Source organism: Mercenaria mercenaria, chromosome 9, assembly GCF_021730395.1.
Source record: "Mercenaria mercenaria strain notata chromosome 9, MADL_Memer_1, whole genome shotgun sequence".
In the NCBI taxonomy this organism is placed as follows: domain Eukaryota; kingdom Metazoa; phylum Mollusca; class Bivalvia; order Venerida; family Veneridae; genus Mercenaria; species Mercenaria mercenaria.
Window position 1 is genome coordinate 72,168,450 of NC_069369.1, and position 21,399 is coordinate 72,189,848.

General features: G+C 35.5%; 1 protein-coding gene across 1 annotated transcript in view; it reads left to right on the forward strand.

Annotated features, from left to right (window-relative positions):
• The window catches only part of LOC123547436 (protein O-GlcNAcase-like), a 30,660-nt gene extending 20,843 nt beyond the window's left edge, over positions 1-9,817 (forward strand). Inside the window, exons 10-15 of the mRNA XM_045334546.2 lie at positions 233-286; positions 1,848-1,933; positions 3,143-3,247; positions 3,504-3,595; positions 3,967-4,159; positions 8,373-9,817. Coding sequence (XP_045190481.2) covers positions 233-286; positions 1,848-1,933; positions 3,143-3,247; positions 3,504-3,595; positions 3,967-4,159; positions 8,373-8,669 — 827 coding nt within the window. The 3' untranslated portion in view covers positions 8,670-9,817. The remainder of the gene's footprint in view (positions 1-232; positions 287-1,847; positions 1,934-3,142; positions 3,248-3,503; positions 3,596-3,966; positions 4,160-8,372) is intronic.
• The last annotated feature ends 11,582 nt before the right edge of the window (positions 9,818-21,399 follow it).

Consider the following 21,399-nt stretch of genomic DNA (forward strand, 5'->3'; position numbering starts at 1 on the left):
CTTTTATGCATTAAAAAATATATGAATTAGGTCATGTACATCAAATTTATAGTATTAAATAAGTATTTTACAGACTTCACTGGTGGGCAATATACAATAAATTTGAAAAAAGTTGATAGATACAAAATTAGATTCAGTTCACATGAAATACATGCAAAATTTGAAAATTTAACTGCTATTTATCTGCAAGTAACTATATCTATGTTATTTGATATATCTTTAATGCTTTTAGGTTTGGGTCAGCTTTCCAACTTCATTGTGTGTCAACTGCAAGGCCCTTTCACATGTACGTATACCTTCTAAATATGTTTTAGTGAAGCTTGTTCATCCGCCATTTATTGTTGGAATACTAAGTCCAGGAATGACAGCATTTTATAGTGTCTGTAATTCTATTATTTTTCAGAGCCGACATAGATTTATTTATATGATAAGATATGAAACCTTGCATTAAAGTCCTTTGGATGCACTTGAGTAGATGTTACAGATTCTGTCTTTGCACGAATTATTTTATCTTTTTTGGTTTTCTTGTGTTTTTGATTCAGATGACTTGAAAGAGAATTGTGGGTTGGACTGGATAGATAATTGTGGGTGGGACTGAAGAGAGAATTATGGGTGGGTACTGATTAGAATGGCATATAGGAGAAGGGCAATCGAAGAAAAATAGAAAATCTGGCAGCTTTTGCAAGACTGGTTTGGTATATTTTGATGCAAGCTACAGTGCATAATGTTGTTGTTGTTTGACAAGACTTGACTCACAGCAAATCAAGACTGTAATGCATGTTTAATACATGTTGCATATTTTTAAGGTGGGTGGGAGAGGGGGTAACAGTAATATTATTTGTAATCTTTGTGTGTAAACAGGATTTCATGCAACAGTCTTAACATGCTGTGTATATGAAGACTTGAAACTGTAGTTTCCATTAGAAATATCATCTGTTAAAAGAAAGCTGTGGAAATGATTGTGGGACGTCACTGAATGAATATTTTTCAGCAAAGATGGAGTTACAGACTTGAATGATAAATGCATATTGTTTATATTTTGCAATTTCAGAATGATTTTGTTTCAGAAAAAAGAATATTGTAAATAAACACGTTATGGTAGTAGTATTATTGAAATGCAAGCTTTCATGTTTTATACAAATGCATTTATGCAATACTCTGCAACCAGCTGTATGCAAGTCTTAAACCAAGGTTTTTGTTACATTTTCTTAGGGAAAAAATCAGCATAATGATTCAAATGTTCCTTACTGTAGTGTATTGTCCTTACTGTCGGCGAAACATGTAGTCATTGTCCCTTACTGTGAAAAAAGTTTGGCAAACTAATTGAAAAGATATAACTTAGGTTTTTGTACATTGGCTATAGCTGGTTCTGTTATGTTAATGCAGTAATTAATTGTCACAATGTTTGAAAACAAAATTCCACATTGAATGTGGGTACTTGCTGGTCATTTTTGGACATAGTTTTCCCAATTGTCAAATTAAACTGATGAAAAATCATTGAGCCAGAAGTGAAGACTGAAGTCCAGAGTTCAGGATTTGGTAAGCTAGTGGTACGGTAAATGTAAATCTGTCTTTTAAAAGTATTTTTATTCATTTAATAAAATCTTGTAAATAAAATCATGTAGAATATAATTTCTTAATAGTTTTGTATACATAAAATTTAAAAAAAAAATCATACTTGTTAGTAAATAATTTACAGTGCCTTTTTTTTTTAACGTTTAAATACAGTAAGATTGAGCTTCAAATGATCTAACAGAATTATATAAGAGATTAGAATTTTACTACTTGTTATAATGTACCAACTTTTGCATTGTTCTAATCACATTCTACTTTCTCTTTCCATACAGGGATGACCAAGGATTATCGGGATATGTTCCTAAGTGGAGATCAGGAACCCTGGTGTTTCCAAGGTGGCTTACAAGCCGAGTTTCAAGTATGTATAGTCAACAGAGCGCCCCCTACATGCATCTTTGTCGGAATTTCGGCTTGTATTGTGGTTGGACTTACTGTGTAAACCACTTGGCTGAAGATTGGAGGATTTAAAACATATAGATGATTGAAGATCATCAGTGTATAGATTACTATGCTTAGATAATAACCATTCTGTTGCAGATTTTGGGTCCTCATTCCAAGTGTATTATTTACAGGTGTGCAGTCTTGCTATGTGAAGGGATTCTCAACAAAACACAACCTTTTCACAACTCAGCTTGTTGCATTTTTATATGGTTATAAGTGTGCTTGGTAGTGCAGGGAAGGGGTCACAGGTGTGCTGGTGGGTTTGACAAGCTATGGTGAAGATGTTGTGTTTTGAAATTGATAATCACTGATTAATTACCAGATTGACTTTCAGATCAGAAACATTTGTATACTTTTATAAAACAACCAGCAGATTTAATTTCAAGTCGGAAAGTAAAGAGAGTAAATTTATGAGAAGTGATTGTGTTTCGCTAGTAGCATATGCTTTGCCTTGTGTTAAGTATGTGCTATCAGATTTTTTTTCTTGAAAGTTTTATTTTTTCTTCTTAATATGAATGGCTGGTCAATATTTAAGTATTCACATGCTTCCATGTAATGGACATAATGAAGGTTTTTACTTGCAGACAGCCAATTACAACATTTATTTCAGCATAAAAGCTATGGCTTTGTCAAAACATGCATCATAAAAGTCATCACTACTCCACAAAGTCTGCTGATAAGACAATTTTGGAGCCTGCAGTACTTTTGTTTATAAAAAAAAAAGAGAGAAGAGAAAAATCATGAGCGTGACGTGCAGATTACGTCAGAAGAAAATACAAGTGGAGACTTTTGACTTAACTTGATGTAAACTAGAGAAAGCCATAGTTCCTAAGCTGTAATTAAACAGTCAAATATATGGAAACACTTGAAATGAGGACCAAACTCTGCTTTTATGACAGCTCCTGTATTTCAAAAAATCTGATCATATTGGGGATATTTTACGTATCAATAATAATTTCATCACTTTGACATTTGTTAAGAACTTTAGCTGTCATACATGTTGCGAATAACCCTTTCTTTCAGAGCGCTGCGCTTGCGATATAAGACTGGTTTCCGTTAGATGGATCCATTCTGCGCGTCAAAATGAATGTTAACATATTCACAAGTTCTATTTTTGCTTTTGTAGCGAATGTTGCCAATGGCAGCAGCACATGATCTGCTGTACATCAGACATCCTGAACAGATCTTGAAGAAAACTTACACCTACAGGCCATACAGACCAGCTGATGAGGTATGTTAATGCTATTTAATGTTCACTACTAAGTGAAAAGAATATTGGATTTTGTGCTGTAAACACCTAAGTTGATTTTTTTAACCTTACTTGGGTTATGATTTGAGTGTGTCATACGTATTGCGGAAATTTAGTGTTTCTGGTACTAAAATTGTGTAAATCAACTGTCTTACAAAAGTAATGACTGTAAAGAAAGAATTTAAAATGTTTTCATATGTTTAGGATAAACTTTCTAAAGGAAGTTTCATAATTTCAGGCTGCAGTATATGATATCTGTCTGAAAACCTGTGATGATGGTATGGATGGGACAGAAGTCTTCCCTGGAAATCCACATGTTATTTGTGATAAGTAAGTAAACGTTCAATGTATTCATATATTGCATTTATCCTGAGGTCTACAACTGAAGATGCTAACATAGCTATGTGATACATCTTGGCGGATGCTGAATGCAGATTTTTTTGATAGCTAAAATCTACCCATCTTTTTTCATACAGATTTAACTATAGTGATATTCATCACAAAATACTTCATGCATTGATCATTAGTTCCTTAAGTTACAAACCCTGGCATACCAAAAATGCCTACCTGAGATGTTAATTGTTTTTTGTTACTTGATGGCTTTAGCAGCTGACAACTATTTAAATTAATGGAACTCCAAATAGAATGCCTCTTGACGTTGATGGAATTTGAGTAACCAGTACTTTATGATGCTATTTCAGATTAATTGGTGCTATAGTGACTTTAAGCCCGGAGTACTGTTTTGTTGTCGAGGATGAAATTGGTGTAATGGGTTACGCAGTAGCAGCTTTAGATGCCAAACAGCTGAAACAGCGTCAGAAAATTGCATGGATACCAGTCATGCAGGAAAAATACCCAAAACCTGAGCGTTGTAATGAGCTCACCCCAGCAGAGGTATGTAGCCATGATTTATATAATCATTATTTTACGAATCTTAAGGTACCAACTTCGCCTTAAAAAAATATGGGTTTAAATGCTTTTCTTAAATCTGTTGAATATTGGTTTGGTTGAAATTCCTTCCCATCTTGTTAAACTTAACGTAAGAGGCAGTAATATCCATCTGTTGAATGGCTTGCCAGTCATCAGTGGTCAAAACATGCCCAAGGTCCGAAGCAAGCATTTCATGAAAATGATATATTAGATGGTATCAGAAATTGATTACCACAGTTACTTTTAGCCCGTCAGGTTTAAAAAAAAAAAAAAATACGAGATCATCAGTGCTAAATTTTTGTTTAGGTCCGCCTTTTCTCTAAAACACTAGAAGAGCTACAGCTTTGAAAATTTGCACACTTGTTTGTCATCATTAGTTGACTGTGTAGGTCAAGAACCATAACTCTAACCTGCATTTTGCCCGAATTATGGACCTTTTTGTACTTAGAAATTGTGAACTAGAACTCTTTTCTTATATACTGACCAGCACGAACAATGGCTGCCGTAGGCAGTGCTCTTGTTTTAGGTTTTTAGCCCACCATCATTAGATGGTGGGCTATTCAAATCACTCTGCGTCCGTGGTCCGTCCGTCCTTCCGTCCGTTAACAATTTCTCGTTATCGCATCTCCTCAGAAACTACCGGGGAGATTTTGACCAAACTTTGTGAGAATGATGTATTGGTACCCTAGTTGTGTCCCCCTGAAAATCAGACTGGTTCAACAATTCTTTAGTAAGATATGGCCCTTTGTTTATTTCTATAATTTACATAGATTTATATAGGGAAAAACTTTGAAAATCTTCTTGTCCAAAACCACAGAGCCTAGGTCTTTGATATTTGGTATGAAGCATCATCTAGTGGTCCTCTACCAAGATGATCCAAATTATTTCCTTGGGGTCTAATATGGCCCCGCCCCGGGGGTCAAATGGTTTATATAGACTTATATAGGGAAAAACTTTGAAAAACCTCTTGTTCAAAACCACAGGGCCTAGGGCTTTGATATTTTGTATATGACATCATCTAGTGGTCTTCTTCTAAGATTTTTCAAATTATCCCCCTAGGGTCAAATATGGCCCCGCCCCAGGGGTCACATGGTTTACATGGACTTATATAGGGAAAAACGTTGAAAATCTTCTTGTCCAAACCACAAAGCCTAGGGCTTTGGCATTTGTAATGTAGCATCATCTAGTGGTTCTCTACCAAGTTTGTTCAAATTATCCCCCTAGGGTCAAATATGGCCCCGCCCTGGGGGGTCACATGGTTCATATAGACTTATATAGGGAAAAGATTTTAAAATCTTCTTGTCAATAAACTACAACATTCAACTTTGGACCACATGTATGGTTTTGAGTGGCAAGATGAACCTTGACATGAGTTGACCTTGATTTTGACCCAGTGACCTACTTTCACATTTCTGTAGCTACAGCCTTCAAATTTGGACCACGTGCATAGTTTTGTGCACTGAAAAAAACTTTGACCTTGATTTTGACCTACTGACCTACTTTCACATTTCTCAAGCTACAGCCTTCAAATTTGGACCACATGCATAGTTTTGTGTACCGAAACAAACTTTGAACTTTACATTGACCTAGTGACCTACTTTAACATTTTTGAAGGTACAGGCTTCCAATTTGGAACACATGCATAGTTCTGTGTTCCGAAATAAAATTTGACCTTGATTTTGGCCTAGTGACCTACTTTCACATTTCTTGAGCTACAGCCTTCAAATTTGGACCACTTGCATAGTTTTGTGTACTGAAATGAACTTTGACCTTAAGATTGACCTAGTGACCTACTTTCACATTTCTGTAGTTACAGGCTTCAAATTTAGACCACATGCACAGGATTGTGTACTGAAACAAACTTTGACCTTGACATTGACCTAGTGACCTATTTTCACATTTTTGAAGGTACAGGCTTTAAATTTGGACCACGTGCATAAATTTGTGTCCTGAAGTGTAATTGGACCTTGATTTTGACCTAGTGACCTACTTTCACATTTCGTCCTTGAAATTGATCTAGTGATCTACTTTCACATTTCTCAAGCTACAGCTTTCGAATTTGGACCACATGCACAGTGTTGTATACGGAAATGAAATTTGACCTTGAGCTAGTCAGTAAGTCTTGAAATTTGGAACACTCAAAAATGGCACATTGGTGGGCGCCAAGATCACTCTGTGATCTCTTGTTTAGCCAAGTAAGCATGTTTTGACTATAAACCGGTCACATAGTGTAGATCATGGACTGGCAACTTACATAAGGCATCATGTAGTGAAAAAAGGTATTCCACGAGTCAATGTGACACGATTATTTTAGTTATCTAGGTTGGATTTGGGAAGAGTATGTGCACTTTTTAGCTCACCTGTCACAAAGTGACAAGATGAGCTTTTGTGATGGCGCGGCGTCCGTCGTCCGTGCGTGCGTCCCTAAACTTTTGCTTGTGACCACTCTAGAGGTCACATTTTTCATGGGATCTTTATGAAAGTTGGTCAGAATGTTCACCTTGATGATATCTAGGTCATGTTCGAAACTGGGTCACGTGCCATCAAAAACTAGGTCAGTAGGTCTAAAAATAGAAAAACCTTGTGACCTCTCTAGAGGCCATATATTTCACAAGATCTTCATGAAAATTGGTCAGAATGTTCACCTTGATGATATCTAGGTCAAGTTCGATACTGGGTCACGTGGGGTCAAAAACTAGGTCAGTAGGTCTAAAAATAGAAAACCCTTGTGACCTCTCTAGAGGCCATATTTTTCATGAGATCTTCATGAATATTGGTCAGAATGTTCACCTTGATGATATCTAGGTCAAGTTCGAAACTGGGTCACGTGGGGTCAAAAACTAGGTCATTAGGTCTAAAAATAGAAAAACCTTTTGACCTCTCTAGAGGCCATATTTCTCAATGGATCTTCATGAAAATTGGTCAGAATGTTCAGCTTGATGATATCTAGGTCAAGTTTGAAATTGGGTCACGTGGGGGTAAAAACTAGGTCAGTAGATCTAAAAATAGAAAAACCTTGTGACCTCTCTAAAGCCATATTTTTCATGAGATCTTCATGAATGTTTGTCAGAATGTTCACCTTGATGATATCTAGGTCAAGTTCGATACTGGGTCATGTGAAATCAAAAACTAGGTCAGTAGGTCTAAAAATAGAAAAACCTTGTGACCTCTCTAGAGGCCATATTTCTCAATGGATCTTCATGAAAATTGGTCAGAATGTTCACCTTGATGATGTCTAGGTCAGATTCGAAACTGGGTCACGCGCGGTCAAAAATTAGGTCAGTAGGTGTAAAAATAGAAAAACCTTGTGACCTCTCTAGAGGCCATATTTTTCAATGGATCTTCATGAAAATTGGTCAGAATGTTTACCTTGATGATATCTAGATCAAATTCGAAACTGGGTCACGTGGGGTTAAAAACTAGGTCAGTAGATCTAAAAATAGAAAAACCTTGTGACCTCTCTAGGGGCCATATTTTTCATGAGATCTTCATGAATATTGGTCAGAATGTTCACCTTGATGATATCTAGGTCAAGTTCGAAACTGGGTCACGTGGGGTCAAAAACTAGGTCAGTAGGTCTAAAAATAGAAAAACTTTGTGACCTCTCTAGAGGCCATATTTCTCAATGGATCTTCATGAAAATTGGTGAGAATGTTCAGCTTGATGATATCCAGGTCAGGTTCGTAACTGGGTCATGTGCGGTCAAAAACTAGGTCAGTAGGTCGAAAAATAGAAAAACCTTGTGACCTCTCTAGAGGCCATATTTTTCACGAGAACTTCATGAAAATTGGTGAGAATGTTCACCTTGATGATATCTAGGTCAAAATTAAAAGTGGGTCACGTGCCTTCAAAAACTAGGTCATTAGGTCAAATAATAGAAAAACCTTGTGACCTCTCTAGAGGCCATATTTTTCAATGGATCTTCATGAAAATTGGTCAGAATTTTTTTATCTTGATGATATCTAGGTCACATGTGCTCAAAAACTAGGTCACTTTGTCAAATAATAGAAATAACGATGTCATACTCTTTTCAACACTGGGTCATTTGGGGATAGGTGAGCGATTCAGGACCATCATGGTCCTCTTGTTTGTTTTACTCCTGTGACAAAGTGAACTCACAATAGTAGCTAAAACCTTTTAAACTTTTTCTTACATTATGAAACTTGTATGTTTATAGGAGGTGATGCAAAGTTTCCATGGAGATTTAGTGGAGACCCCAGTCAGTGTAACTTCAGCATTCCCAGCTCTGATACGCCTGGATGTCCTCACAAGCAGAATGGAGGATCTAGCTGTTACGAAAAGATTACTTGCCTGTGCTCTGTCGGCTCTGCGAGCAAAGGGTGCTACTGGAGTTCACGTTGAATTGAGTGTCGGTGATAAATGTATGCTAGAGCATTACAGACTTTTGGGATTTGTGCCAGTGAAAGATTCCGACAATCTGGAAGATACAGTATATCTAGGAAGGTATCTGTGAAGAAAATACAGAAAAAAGCAACAAAAAAAACCAAAAAATATTAAATAAAATAAACTTCTTAAAAGTATTACAATTTTATATTGCAAGTCATAATGTATATTTGTATATTTTTGCTGATGACCCTCTAAGGGTGTGTCGTATTGTCTCGTTCAAAATGTTTGTTTTTTTGTAAAAAGTGAAGAAAAAAACTGTCCCAAGTCTTTCATATTGAATCATTTGTGTATTGATATAAAATATTAGTTAAAAATAGATAAAGGTATGATGAACTTAGAACTTGAATTATTAGCGATAATGGATGCTGATTTTAAATAAGAAATGATAGTGTGTTTGGAATATACTTGTATGAAGCAATAAAAATTATTAATGGTGTAAATTGTTATATAATTTTGTATTAATATAGGTAATTAAAGACATGTATGTTGGTTATGTTTTGAAACCATTTTGATATATAAGCTTGATACAGGTCTAGTAGACCGTTTTTCTTGACTGCATAGCTTTTTATGATACACTGTAGACAGAAATTTTAACCTTCATAAGAAACGGTGCTATAAGGGTGATAGATAAAAGGTTATACTAAAAGTGCTGTAAGGGCAACTTCGAGGGTTATAGAACAATATTGTCTGAGCTAGATCAAAATTGAAACCTGATAGCATAGTGACAGCTTGAGTTGATAAAATCTCTGCATAGCTTAGCTTTGGTTACTTTGTTAAATACCTTAAATTAAATCAATTTTGCTTAGATTTGTCAAGCTTTAGAAAACATTCTTATTCTTGCTTGGAACTTCAAAAAAGTTTACTGTATATTTGTGGAAGCCTCTTTTGGAGCTTGAGATATGTAACTGATGAACACTTGTGAACAAATTTTATGCATACTTCAAAAGTGTTAAATTAAAAAGTGGAAATTATGAAATGTGTGGGTGTATTACAAGATTTTGAGAAATAGTTTAAAAAATCCATTTTAGTGTGTATTGGTGTTTTAGAAGGTTTTTATTAGGGTTCATGTCGTGCTGATGTAAATGTGACATTAACTGTGATATTATGTACAGCCAAAATATTCTCTCTCTCTGTTTTGTGCTGTGATAGTATAATGATTATATTATTGAATCTTGTTTGATTATATTGTTATGTCAAATAAAGATCTAAAATCCACAGGTTGTTGGTTTTTGTTATAAAGTTTTTGGCATGTTGATGCACAATAGTACCTGATTTAAAAGCTTTTTTAGCCCACCTGAGCAATGCTCAGGGTGAGCTATTGTGATTATGTGTCCGTCTGTCATCAACAGTTGTGTTTAAAAGACATCTTATCCAAAACCACTGAAAGGATTTTGATGAAACTTTGCATGAATGGTCCTCAAACAGTTCCGCTTGGTTGCACATAGGGGCCGCCAGAGCTAAAAATAGAAAAACCTTAAACCAATGGTCCGATTTCGAAATAATTTCACACAAATGGTCCTTATGTCATCCTCTACCAAGATTGTTCAAATTATACCGACAAGTCAAAAAACATGGCCGCCAGAGGGCGTAGTCATTTGTGTGACCCTCTACCAAGCTTGTTCAAACGTTGCTGCCAGGGGGGCGTGGTCACTTTTCCCTATATGTATAAAGTAGAAACTTTAAAAATCCTGTGTGAAACCGCTAGCCCGATTTTAAAATAATTTTACACAAATAGTCGTTGGGGTGACCCTCTACCAAGGTTGTCAGATTATACTGATTCGTCAAAAAAACATGGCTGCGAGATGGCGTGGTCAATTTTCCCCATATGTGTACAGTGGAAATTTAAAAAAATCTTGTGTGAAACTGCTAGCCCGATTTTAAAACAATTTTACACAAATGGTCCTTGTGTGACCTACCCAATCTGACTAAAGTACTTGATCTTCTAAACGAAGATCTGAGAACGACCCATTCACATTCGTCTTCTGTATATTTTGGATTTCCATTATTGCTATTTTTATGTTATCCAATCAGGCGACTTGTTCGATTGTCAAAGAGTAAGAAAAATATGCAGTTATTCCAGGACTCGAACCCGGGACCCCTCGCTTACAAAGCAAGTGGCCTACCGACTGAGCTAACCGGCTATCTGATACAATACGACATAAAATTGTAAATATCAAAAGTCAATGCTAGAGGTAGATTTGCAAGCTGTTGTAAGTTAGGCTCTGATTGGCTAGTGAAAGGGCCGTCAGAACGAGGCAATGAATAGGTCGTTTTCAGATCCTATGCGTAGCGTAATAGGAGATGTACTTTAGTCAGATTGGTGACCTACCAAGATTGTTTAAATTATTTTGATTCGTCAAAAAAAACATGGCCACCAGAGGGCCCTTTATGTATATAGTGGAAACTAAGTTTTCTTGTTTGAAACTGCTAGCCCGATTTTAGAATAATTTTACACAAATGGCCCTTGTGTAACCCTCTATCAAGCTTGTTCAAATTATATCGATTCTTTAAAAAACATGGCTTCCAGGGGGCGTGGTCACTTCCCTCTATGTATATAGTGGAAATTTAAATAAAATCTTTTGTGAAACTTTAAGTCTTCTTGTGTGAAACTGCTAGCCCAATTTTAAAATAATTTAACACTTAGTCCTTGGGGTGACCCTCTACCAAGATTGTTCAGATTATACCGATTCGTCAAAAAACATTGCTGCCAGATGGCGTGGTCAATTTTCCTCATATGTATATGGTGGAAATTAAAAAAAAAATCTTGTGTGAAACTGCTAGCCCGATTTTAAAATAATTTTACACAAATGGTCCTTGTGTGACCTACCAAAGTTCATATTATTTTGATTCGTGAAAAAAATGGCCGCCGAGGGCGTGGTCACTTTTCCCTATAGGTATATAGCGGAAGGCAGTGGCTAGGGTTACGGTACCGTAATCCTAGCCTCCGATTCTAGAATTACGGAAGTTCCGTATTTCTAGACAACCCTATGAGAATAGGCTAGGATTACGGAAGTATTTAAGAGGAATCATATATATGTTAGGACATGCATAAATGATGTTGTTAACTTAATTGTTGCACTTAAAATAGCGATTTTTCATGTCTGTCGCATTATGGGTTAGTAAAAGAAGAAAGAGAAAAGGAAACAAAATGGAGAAAAACAATTAAAAATGAAAGAAAAAAAATGCATAATCATGACTATGAAATAATAACGTACTCTAAACAAAAACAAAATTACGACAATATTTTTTAAAAAAAAAGAACGATTATTTTTTATGGAAATTGAAAAGTAAAAGAAATGAGCCAATTGAACTGAGCACTCCTCGTGATGTGGCCCGGATATAGTTGGACAATTATGTAAACATTAAAACATTACTATTTTCATTAAGAATATTTTAACTTTTATCATTCATAATCATTCATCAACAGCGCATAAATAACTGTCCACCTATATTTTACTAACCCAAAATGGCGGATCGATAACACGAAATAATATGGCAGACATGAAAAATCGCTATTTTAAGTTAACAACATCATTTATGCATGTCTAACATACATATTTGATTCCTCGTAAATACTTACGTGATCCTAGCCTATTCTCATAGGGTTGTCTAGAAATACGGAACTTCCGTAATCCTAGAATCAGACGCTAGGATTACGGTACCGTAACCCTAGCCACAGCCATAGCGGAAACCTTAAAAATCTTGTGTGAAACTGTTAGCCCGATTTTAAAATAATTTTAAACAAATGCTTCTTCTATGACCTACAAACACTGTTCAAATTTTTCTGATTCGTCAAAAAACAACCGCCAGATGGCGTGGTCACTTTTCATCAACAGTTTCTTTAAATGATATCTCCTCCAAAACCATGGAATGGATTTGTGATCTCTTTGTATCCGTCTTTCAAAGGTGTTAAAATGGTTCCGGTTCATTGAACATAATTATAGGTCTTTTTGGTTAAAAATAGGTTTTTAGCAATCGGACTTTAAAAATCCTTTTCTGTAGAGCTTTAATATTTGGCATTTGATATAAGGGTTTGACTCTCTACCATACTTGTCCAAATTATTACCCTAAGGTAAAACAAATGTCCACGCCCCTATGTCTGGCATGACTTACTATAGGCTTATATATATAAGAAACTTTGAAAATCTTCTCTGAAACAATAACGGCTAGGGCCTTGATATTTGGCATGTGATATCAGATTTGTAATTTCTACAGTAATTATTCAAATTATTGCCCTAGGTTCAAACATGTGTATGGAATGTATATAATATAGGCTAACAGAAGAAACCTGCCTTGTACACAGGTGAGAGCTTTAGGGTCAATGACCCTCTTGTTTTGTCTATAAATATATTTTATAACGATAGAATATCTGCAGCTTTCATGTGCAGTCCTGTTTCCACTTCACTACTCGCAATTAGCCAAAGTTAAAAATGGTGAAAAAGAGCTAACAAACCACTGGATGGAAGTTCACTAAACTAGATATATAGCATAGCATCCTACTGCACATGGAATGTTGTGTAGCATCCCTGTGTAGTTTTGGTTCCACCCGACTTCACATAATTAGCCAGAGCTAAAAGTTGGGGAAAACGTTTGAAATTACCTTGCAAACCAATGGATTGGAGTTCACTAGGTATATAGCATCCTGCTTGACATAGCTTACCAGAGAAAGCATGAACATTTGCTGCATGGAAATGCATCCAATTGTTCTGCACTTGCGCACACGGGGCACCACCAGATTTTCAAAAAAACTTGACATCCTCGTGAATTCTGCTGCATTGCAAAGTAATCCCTAGAGCTCTGTGTAAAGAATAACACCTTTTGAAAATCAACCAATATCAATCTGACTAAAGTACTTGATCTTCTAAACGAAGATCTGAGAACGACCCATTCACATTCGTCTTCTGTATATTTTGGATTTCCATTATTGCTATTTTTATGTTATCCAATCAGACGACTTGTTCGATTGTCAAAGGATAAGAAAAATATGCGGTTATTCCAGGACTCGAACCCGGGACCCCTCGTTTACAAAGCAAGTGGCCTACCGACTGAGCTAATCGGCTATCTGATACATTACGACATAAGAATTGTAAATATCAAAAGTCAATGCTACATGTAGATTTGCAAGATGTTGTAAGCTAGGCTCTGAATGGCTAGCGAAAGAGCCGTCAGAACGAGGCAATGAATAGGTCGTTTTCAGATCCTATGCGTAGCGTAATATAGGAGATGTACTTTAGTCAGATTGAACCAATATTAGACCTATAACATCCTAACACTGACTGAAGGTCGAATGTTTAAACATGGTCATAACCTTTAAAGTATTATCAACCTTTGGTTGAGTGCCCCACCCATTAAGGTGACATGCAATAAAGACGCTCAAATTCACAATCCCGTGTCACATGATTTTGTTAGTAACATCAGAATTTATTTGTGTAAATAAAAACAAATTTTGCTCGCATTCGCGGCTTCCAATGTTGATGACGCCGAATGACTCCCCCCTCGCCTCTGAGGGCTCGAGCCCGGTTTGTGTCATTTCAGGCTGGCTTGCAGAAGGTCGTGGGTTCTACCCAGGTACCAACCCGTGCTTGAAAATATTGCCAGTAGAGCACCTGCTTCCTTAATCCATCATTTAGGTAGTGGACCCGTACTGACAATCGGCAAGTCATGCATTTTCCGTATGGCATTTTCCCGTTTTTACGGAATGTTATTAGCGCGTTAGCTACAATCGGATCACCTCGGCCTTTATGCTACGCAATAGACTATGGAGAATACGAAAATACCCGAAGTTTCACGATTGGTGTTAGCTACTTTACGTCCGAAGAATTGCCTAAACGGAAATTCACGATTGTCAATGAGTTCAACCGATCATAACGGACTTCCTAATTAGTTTCAGTGTGTAGAATACATTCAGGATATTTCTTCCTCGAAATATTTCAGCATAACCCTTATTATTATTGTACGAGTTAAAATGTAACTGGTATTATTAAAATTAACCAAATTATGCTGAAAACATTTTCTATACCGCAGTCTGTCTCAAACTGTTTCAGCATTTCTATGAGTATTTCATGACCGTTTAGTGCGGTCGGATATATCTCTAGTTATAGTAAATCAGGCTACATGGTCTTCGTTACTCAAGCTCTATAAAAGTATTGAAACTTTGCTAAAAGAGCCATGTTTTTCGGATGAAAAATGTTTGTGTAAAATTTCTAGGCTCCACAGAGACGACCGAGGATAAAATACTGTGTTTCTACCTAAGTGCCCGCATGCTGGTTCTTACTTTTGACACACAGAAAAAATGGTGGATATGTTTGGAGATACGTCAGTAAAGATAGTCTCGCAGTTTAAGAGGTCCGACACATGGGTGGATATGTTTAAATGTGGGTGGATTGAGTTTAATTACTTTTTTTGGTCCTAGAGCCAAACTATCAATAATCTCATACTGCTATGACTGCTCCCTAAACTAATAGTCATGGTAGTCTAGCATGACTATAAAACTTTTGTGATTCGAGGACAAACAATAAGTCATTAAGGTAATCTGCATGTTTGATAAACCGGAAGTAATATTAGCATAACGTCATTTGTCCCAATAACGTAGAATAAAGCCAGGACTCGGTATAAGGAAAATAAATGAATGACATCCCGAGGGCAAATTTATCAAAATGGCAAAGTTACTATCTTTGCAAATATAGAATATGATATTAAAACGTTTGCCAAGTTTACACTGGCCATAGCTTTCGCAGAAACGGTGGTTCCAACGCCGCGGCGGTGGAGGATTCGTCGCAGAAGCGGTGGATAAATATGGCCGGCTGACTACATTACGGTAAGTTTCCTAATGAGTTTCCCATACTCATTCACGTTTGAATGAAAACAACCAGTGAGACAGGAGCCTACATGTGTACTTTTCCAGCCACAAACACTTGTTCAGTGCAAGTCTTTGTCATTAATGTAAAAACGTCTGTACAGTTTGACGAGGGACTGCCGTTTTAGTAGTTCTTAAGAATAGGATCTGCTAAAGAAGTTCTTAGAAAATCTTCTGAGGCGAGGATTCTTTATTTTTTCACTATATTTCTAAACCTTGTAAAAACACAAATATCCCTTACATAACATCGCTCTGCTTCTCATCTCGTGTAAGGTAGAACAATTGTACCACTAAAATATCGTCTCCAGCCAAAGAAGCAGAGCGATGTTTTGTAAGGGATATTTGTCTGTCTATACTGTGTTTCTCTGTTTATTTTTCAGTGTTGAAACAAAAAATCTAAACTTTTTTCTTGACATTTTGAAATCTTGTAGTAAACCTCAGAAAAGAAAAGAAAAGAAGTAGAGATAAATCTTGTAAGAAGTCTTAACTCATATAACGCAGCTGCTCAATGGCATTTTCTATGGTATGATACATATTAGTAATTGTATTGTACATTAGTCAAGTTGGTATGTTATATGATGTAAAAGTTGCATGTGGTCAGCATTTAATCAAACAATCGATATTGTTAGTTGATATTTTGTATATATTTAGGGAAAATGAAGTTAAAGAAATCTTTCAAGCATTCATATAAACAATCATAATTGAAGTGTATTTGGTACGAAGTAACATGGTGTTATTTCTTGGCATTAGATTTAGTAACATAATTATGGTTCAAAACATAAAGCTTACTTTTCGTGTATGTATTCAACAGAACGGAAGTGCAAATCAGTAGTATATTATTACTAAACATTCGGTTTCTATTGCTGTCTAATGTCAAAGGGATTTCATGGACCTGCCCCAATCCAAATCCCGGGACAAGTGCTGTTTAGTTAAGTTAAATGTCCATAACGAACATTAAAGAAGCAAGATACACCGCAATGCGTTGCAATTGTTCCCACCGCCACTGCGTTGGAATCATTTTTGGTCGATTATATTATATTCCTGCAATGAAAATTCACCGATTACTAAGAAATAGGTTTTGCTTGACAGTGTCATACTTACGATTTGATGCAAACGTGCTCAGGGGTCGCTTTGTACAAGATTTTACCATTTTTGATGGAAATTCTACTAAAACAACAGTCCCTCGTCAAACTGTACGGAAGTGTTTACATTAATGACAAAGAATTGCGGCTGGAAGAGTACACATGTGGGCTCCTGTCTCACTGGTTGTTTTCATTCAAATGTGAAAAAAAATATGGGAAAACTCATTAGAAAACTTACCCTAATATAATCAGTCGGCCATTCTGTGACGAATCCAGACTCCGCCGCGGCGTTGGAACCACCGCTTCTGCGAAAGCCATGGCCAGTGTGAAGTTAGATACATGTAGTTCCAAATATTTCATTTTATGACTTGAAAATCAGTGTGTAATGCCGGATCTCTTCAATAATGGACACATATCTTAAAAACAAGTAAATGGGCCTATACATTTTATTTCACCATATTATAGTTCATACTCTTATTTACGACTGTGAGAAGTTTCAATAAAATCTACATGGTAGAAAAATTTCTAATCAAAATTGTGGTTTTCCCACAGAAGCCCATTATAAAAACCTGTGCGAGGTTCAAATTTTTCAAATCAGTCTAGCAAACAAATCAAGCACAGGACCCTATCTTTTTAGTTGTCCAATCTTCATTGTTTACAGTCTATAAATTTACACACCGATGTTATGACAAATACACAATGTACTGAACTGCTGAAATCACATGCGTATTTTTGTTTTCAAAATGATGAATCGCACCTGAGTATAGTCTGCATGTATAAATGTTGTTTGTGCTCCAGTTATTTCTGTTTATTTTGATTTTTGGGGGGCCATTTTCAATAATAACCAGATTACTGAAACTTGACTGACTGTAAATATACCGCTGTCCTAGACCCGACATTTAATGTACATGTTTATATGGTTTTAGAATGACACATACGTTTTGTATACAGAAACGTACACAATTGTATAAATTTTACATGTAATAGAAGATTATTGTTAATACTGTCAAATAAACTTCGTCAATATAAAGCATATATTGTACTGGTTACAGATACTTTTACATTGTAATGATCCAGTGGCAGAGCATAATTATCTGTTGTAAATACAGGGTTTTTTCTAGCTATCTTGGGAACATAGCCTATACCCCTAAAATTGGGAATTTTGACGGTTAAATGTTCCAAATTGGGGAAATATGTAGTCCCACAGGATATAGTAAGGATGTGTTTAAGCACTTTCTCATAAACTTGTTTCACATTGTACAACCTCTTTAACATACTTCCGTTACAAAATTGTCCATAATTTGGTCAATGTTTGAGCAATTTTGATAATTTTTTTTCAGGATGTAGATTGGGAATTTTTGCACTCATTTTGGGAAAAAACATACTTTTTGGCATTGGGAATATAGCCGGAAAACGGCTATAAAAACGGCCAAAAAAACCCTGAAATAAAACTCCATTTTGTGTGTCATTTATATATTGTTGAAAGTAATCATGCCTTTTAGTAGTAGCAGCTGAATGCAAATTTAAGCAGGTTAGCCATTGATTTTTTTCAAGATCAATACATAACACACTCACAATATCCATATTGTACTTACATGACAAGATTCAATTACAGATGAAGTGAGTTCTAGTTCTGGTACCTGCATTGAGCTATCATTTAGCAGGCTGGGCACATCTGTTGGTCGGGCTACTAAAGCACGATTTGGATATTTTAGCCCGATCGAGCTATAGTTAACAACAAGAAAGTAAAAGTACATTTTTATATGAATATGCCTAAATGTTAGTAATATATCATCAGCTCGGTGCAATTTTCATTATTTCAATGCATTTACCCATTTTTGGCGCCGAAGTAACGATATGTTATTTGACAAGCTAAAGTTGAAGAAGGGTGTTATAAACTGATAGATTAAATTTACAAAGGGACTACATTGTTAGGTACTTAATGCCAAAGTGTAAAACTGAAATCTTCCAGAAAAACAGGAAACTACGAGTGAAAGCCATGAATGGGTCAAAGCTGTCAGCTGTCAAGAAATCAATATTTGAATATCTATACCAGAGCAAGACTGGATTGGGTTGCGGAACGAACTTGGTCCAAACCTATCAGCTTTTGGTGTTTTGAATATTACAGTGTATATAGCGATTAAATATGAATAAATTGTAGACACTCGAGGATTAGTAATGTTCAGAGAAAGAATTTATTGTAATTTTAGTTCAGATAGTAATTAGATTCTACTGCGACTGTCACCTAGGGGAGGTAACAAGATTACGGAGCTGGTATTATAGAGAAGTAACCTATATAACCAAGGTAAACCTAAAATATATTTACATGGTAGATAATTTAAACAACCAGCAACTGCAACTTTATAATTGAGCCGCACCATGGGAAAACCAACATAGTGCATTTGCGACCAGCATGGATCCAGACTGTTCGCTAACGGTTTCTCTAATTGCAATAAGCAGCATGGATCCTAACGGATGCGCAGTCTGGTCTGGATGGGATCCATGCTAGTCGCAAATGCACTATGTTGGTTTCCACATGGTGCGGCTAAATTAAACGTTACTGTTTTATATACATACATTGTAAATGGCAATGTTTAATAGAAGTAAAATTTCAGTTATTCAAGTTTTATGTTTAACAAAAAGTTCCTTGTATTTTTCATAAACCTGTAGAATCTACGCTAATTTTTCTCTGTAGACTTTAAAGCTTCCGATAACTTTGTTAACTCCCTTGGAAATGTTTTCTTATTTTGATTACAAGGAAAGACTACATCTTTCTCTGTAAATTTGTACATTTCAAATGAAGATTTTCGAGGAAATTATTTGAAACCCCATAGATCTACATTGGAAATGTGTGACACAATATTTGATCCTAAAATACTTAATTAATATCTAACTAGAAAGCTTAAAAAGTAGCTTACCGTAGATAACGGGGTCTGACACGTGTGGGTCACCTTAATATGGCATAATAAATAGTCCCAAGCCACTGGGGACAAAAGCATGGGTCACTGCATATATAAAGTTTATATATGCAATGACCCATATTTATTATGCCATATTAAGGTGACCCACACGTGTCAGACCCCTTTGACCTTAGCCTGTAGAGATAAATGAAAACTGGTGCCACACATTACGAAATGTTTTCCATGATATTTACAACACAATTTCAAAGATGTTATATTCGTTATCACGGCAAAGCCAAGATAAATGGGCACTTCCATATTCCTCTGTGTTATATGTTGATTTCTGACAATATTTAAGGAATACAATATCATCTTTTTCTTTTTTAAAAAGATATTTATAAGGGCTTTCTGGTGATGTATGGTTTATCATACTTTTGTTCAGTATTTTTTTATTTACAAGGGTTGGAGAGTCGGAAAATGGCTCATTTTTAATCGTTATGCTGTTGCACGGAAAATTCATTACTTTTTGACCATTTATTTAATTACTATTTTAGTTTGTTACAGTTTTTATTTCAAGTTTTCTAACTTCAAATGACATTCAGGTAAGACACATTCTTTACAGATTTGAAATTGGTCCGAAAATATTCAAGATATTTATAAATAACTAAATCCATCACTTCGTTATGCGTTGATGGTTTTTACCTGCTCCGTTTCTACAAAGGGAATACCAAAGTTATTCTTTAAACTGGCAGATATAAACATTATAATCATGAAAAAGAAACACATTTGCCAGCATCTAAAAGCAAGATATTGATTTGCACTACATTATTTTCTGAAAAATGATAGCTGAATCTTGATATTTTTATGTAGAGTCCGTAGCCCCATTTTCAACAGTGTACCCTTTGCTCAAAAACAAGAGCAGTATAAAAATGAACCTTTGATTATTTTCGGGTTATCCCACATACTAACTACAGAAAAGACATTTCTTCAGAGAAGAAGCAGAAAAAAGTTTTGAACAAAAAAATGGTTGTCCGTAGCCCTGTAGAGTCCGTAGCCCCACCATATTTATGCAACTAAATCAGAATTTTTTATGCAATAATCATATCTAATACTAATAATTTTTCTCATTTATGATATAACAAAAGAGCTTCATTCTTTCAAACGTCTAAGATGTTGATAGTAAACAGTATAATGGGAAAAAAGATATAATTGTAATAAATTAATTATATTTTTGCCAATTTCCAACACTAATCTTACAGATCTAATGCATATTGATGTTTGTTTAGTATCATAAAGTATGGTTAAGGATACACTGTATCAGACTTATAATAAAAATTGTATTAACAAAGTATTTATATATTGATAATAAGTACAAGTTAAAAGTTATACAAGGGGCCTACGGACTCTACACTTCCATAACGAGTCCCGTTTCTGTTACATTTACCAATCTATTTCCAGATAATGTAAAGAAACAAACATACCAAACATGAGGCCTGTAACAAGGAACCAAACAGCTGAAGAAAGCAATTTTTTTGCATAATTGTGTGTACTGTTGACTGAAGCAGGGATGAAACATATTGTGTAGAGTCCGTAGCCCTATATTAGTCTGTATTTTAAATATGCAACCATTCTATATATGAATTCAGGAACTTCTTTCTAGGTTTAAACATGTTTTATTTAAGAAATAATTTATAGCAAAACAGTGCTTTATCACTATTTATACACAATGGGCGGTTATACGTCAGACATATTAATTTCACGAGGACACAGGCTGAGTGAAATTATTTCGGATGACGTATAACCACCCGAGTGTATAAATAGTGATATTGATAAAGCACTGTTTCGCTATAAATTATTTCGATTCTAATAATTTCTTTATTGTAAAATTTATATCAAATATAATCATAATGGAACTGTTTCTTCGCGCAAGCATGGCGCCAATAGTAGGTCTTTGTTTAT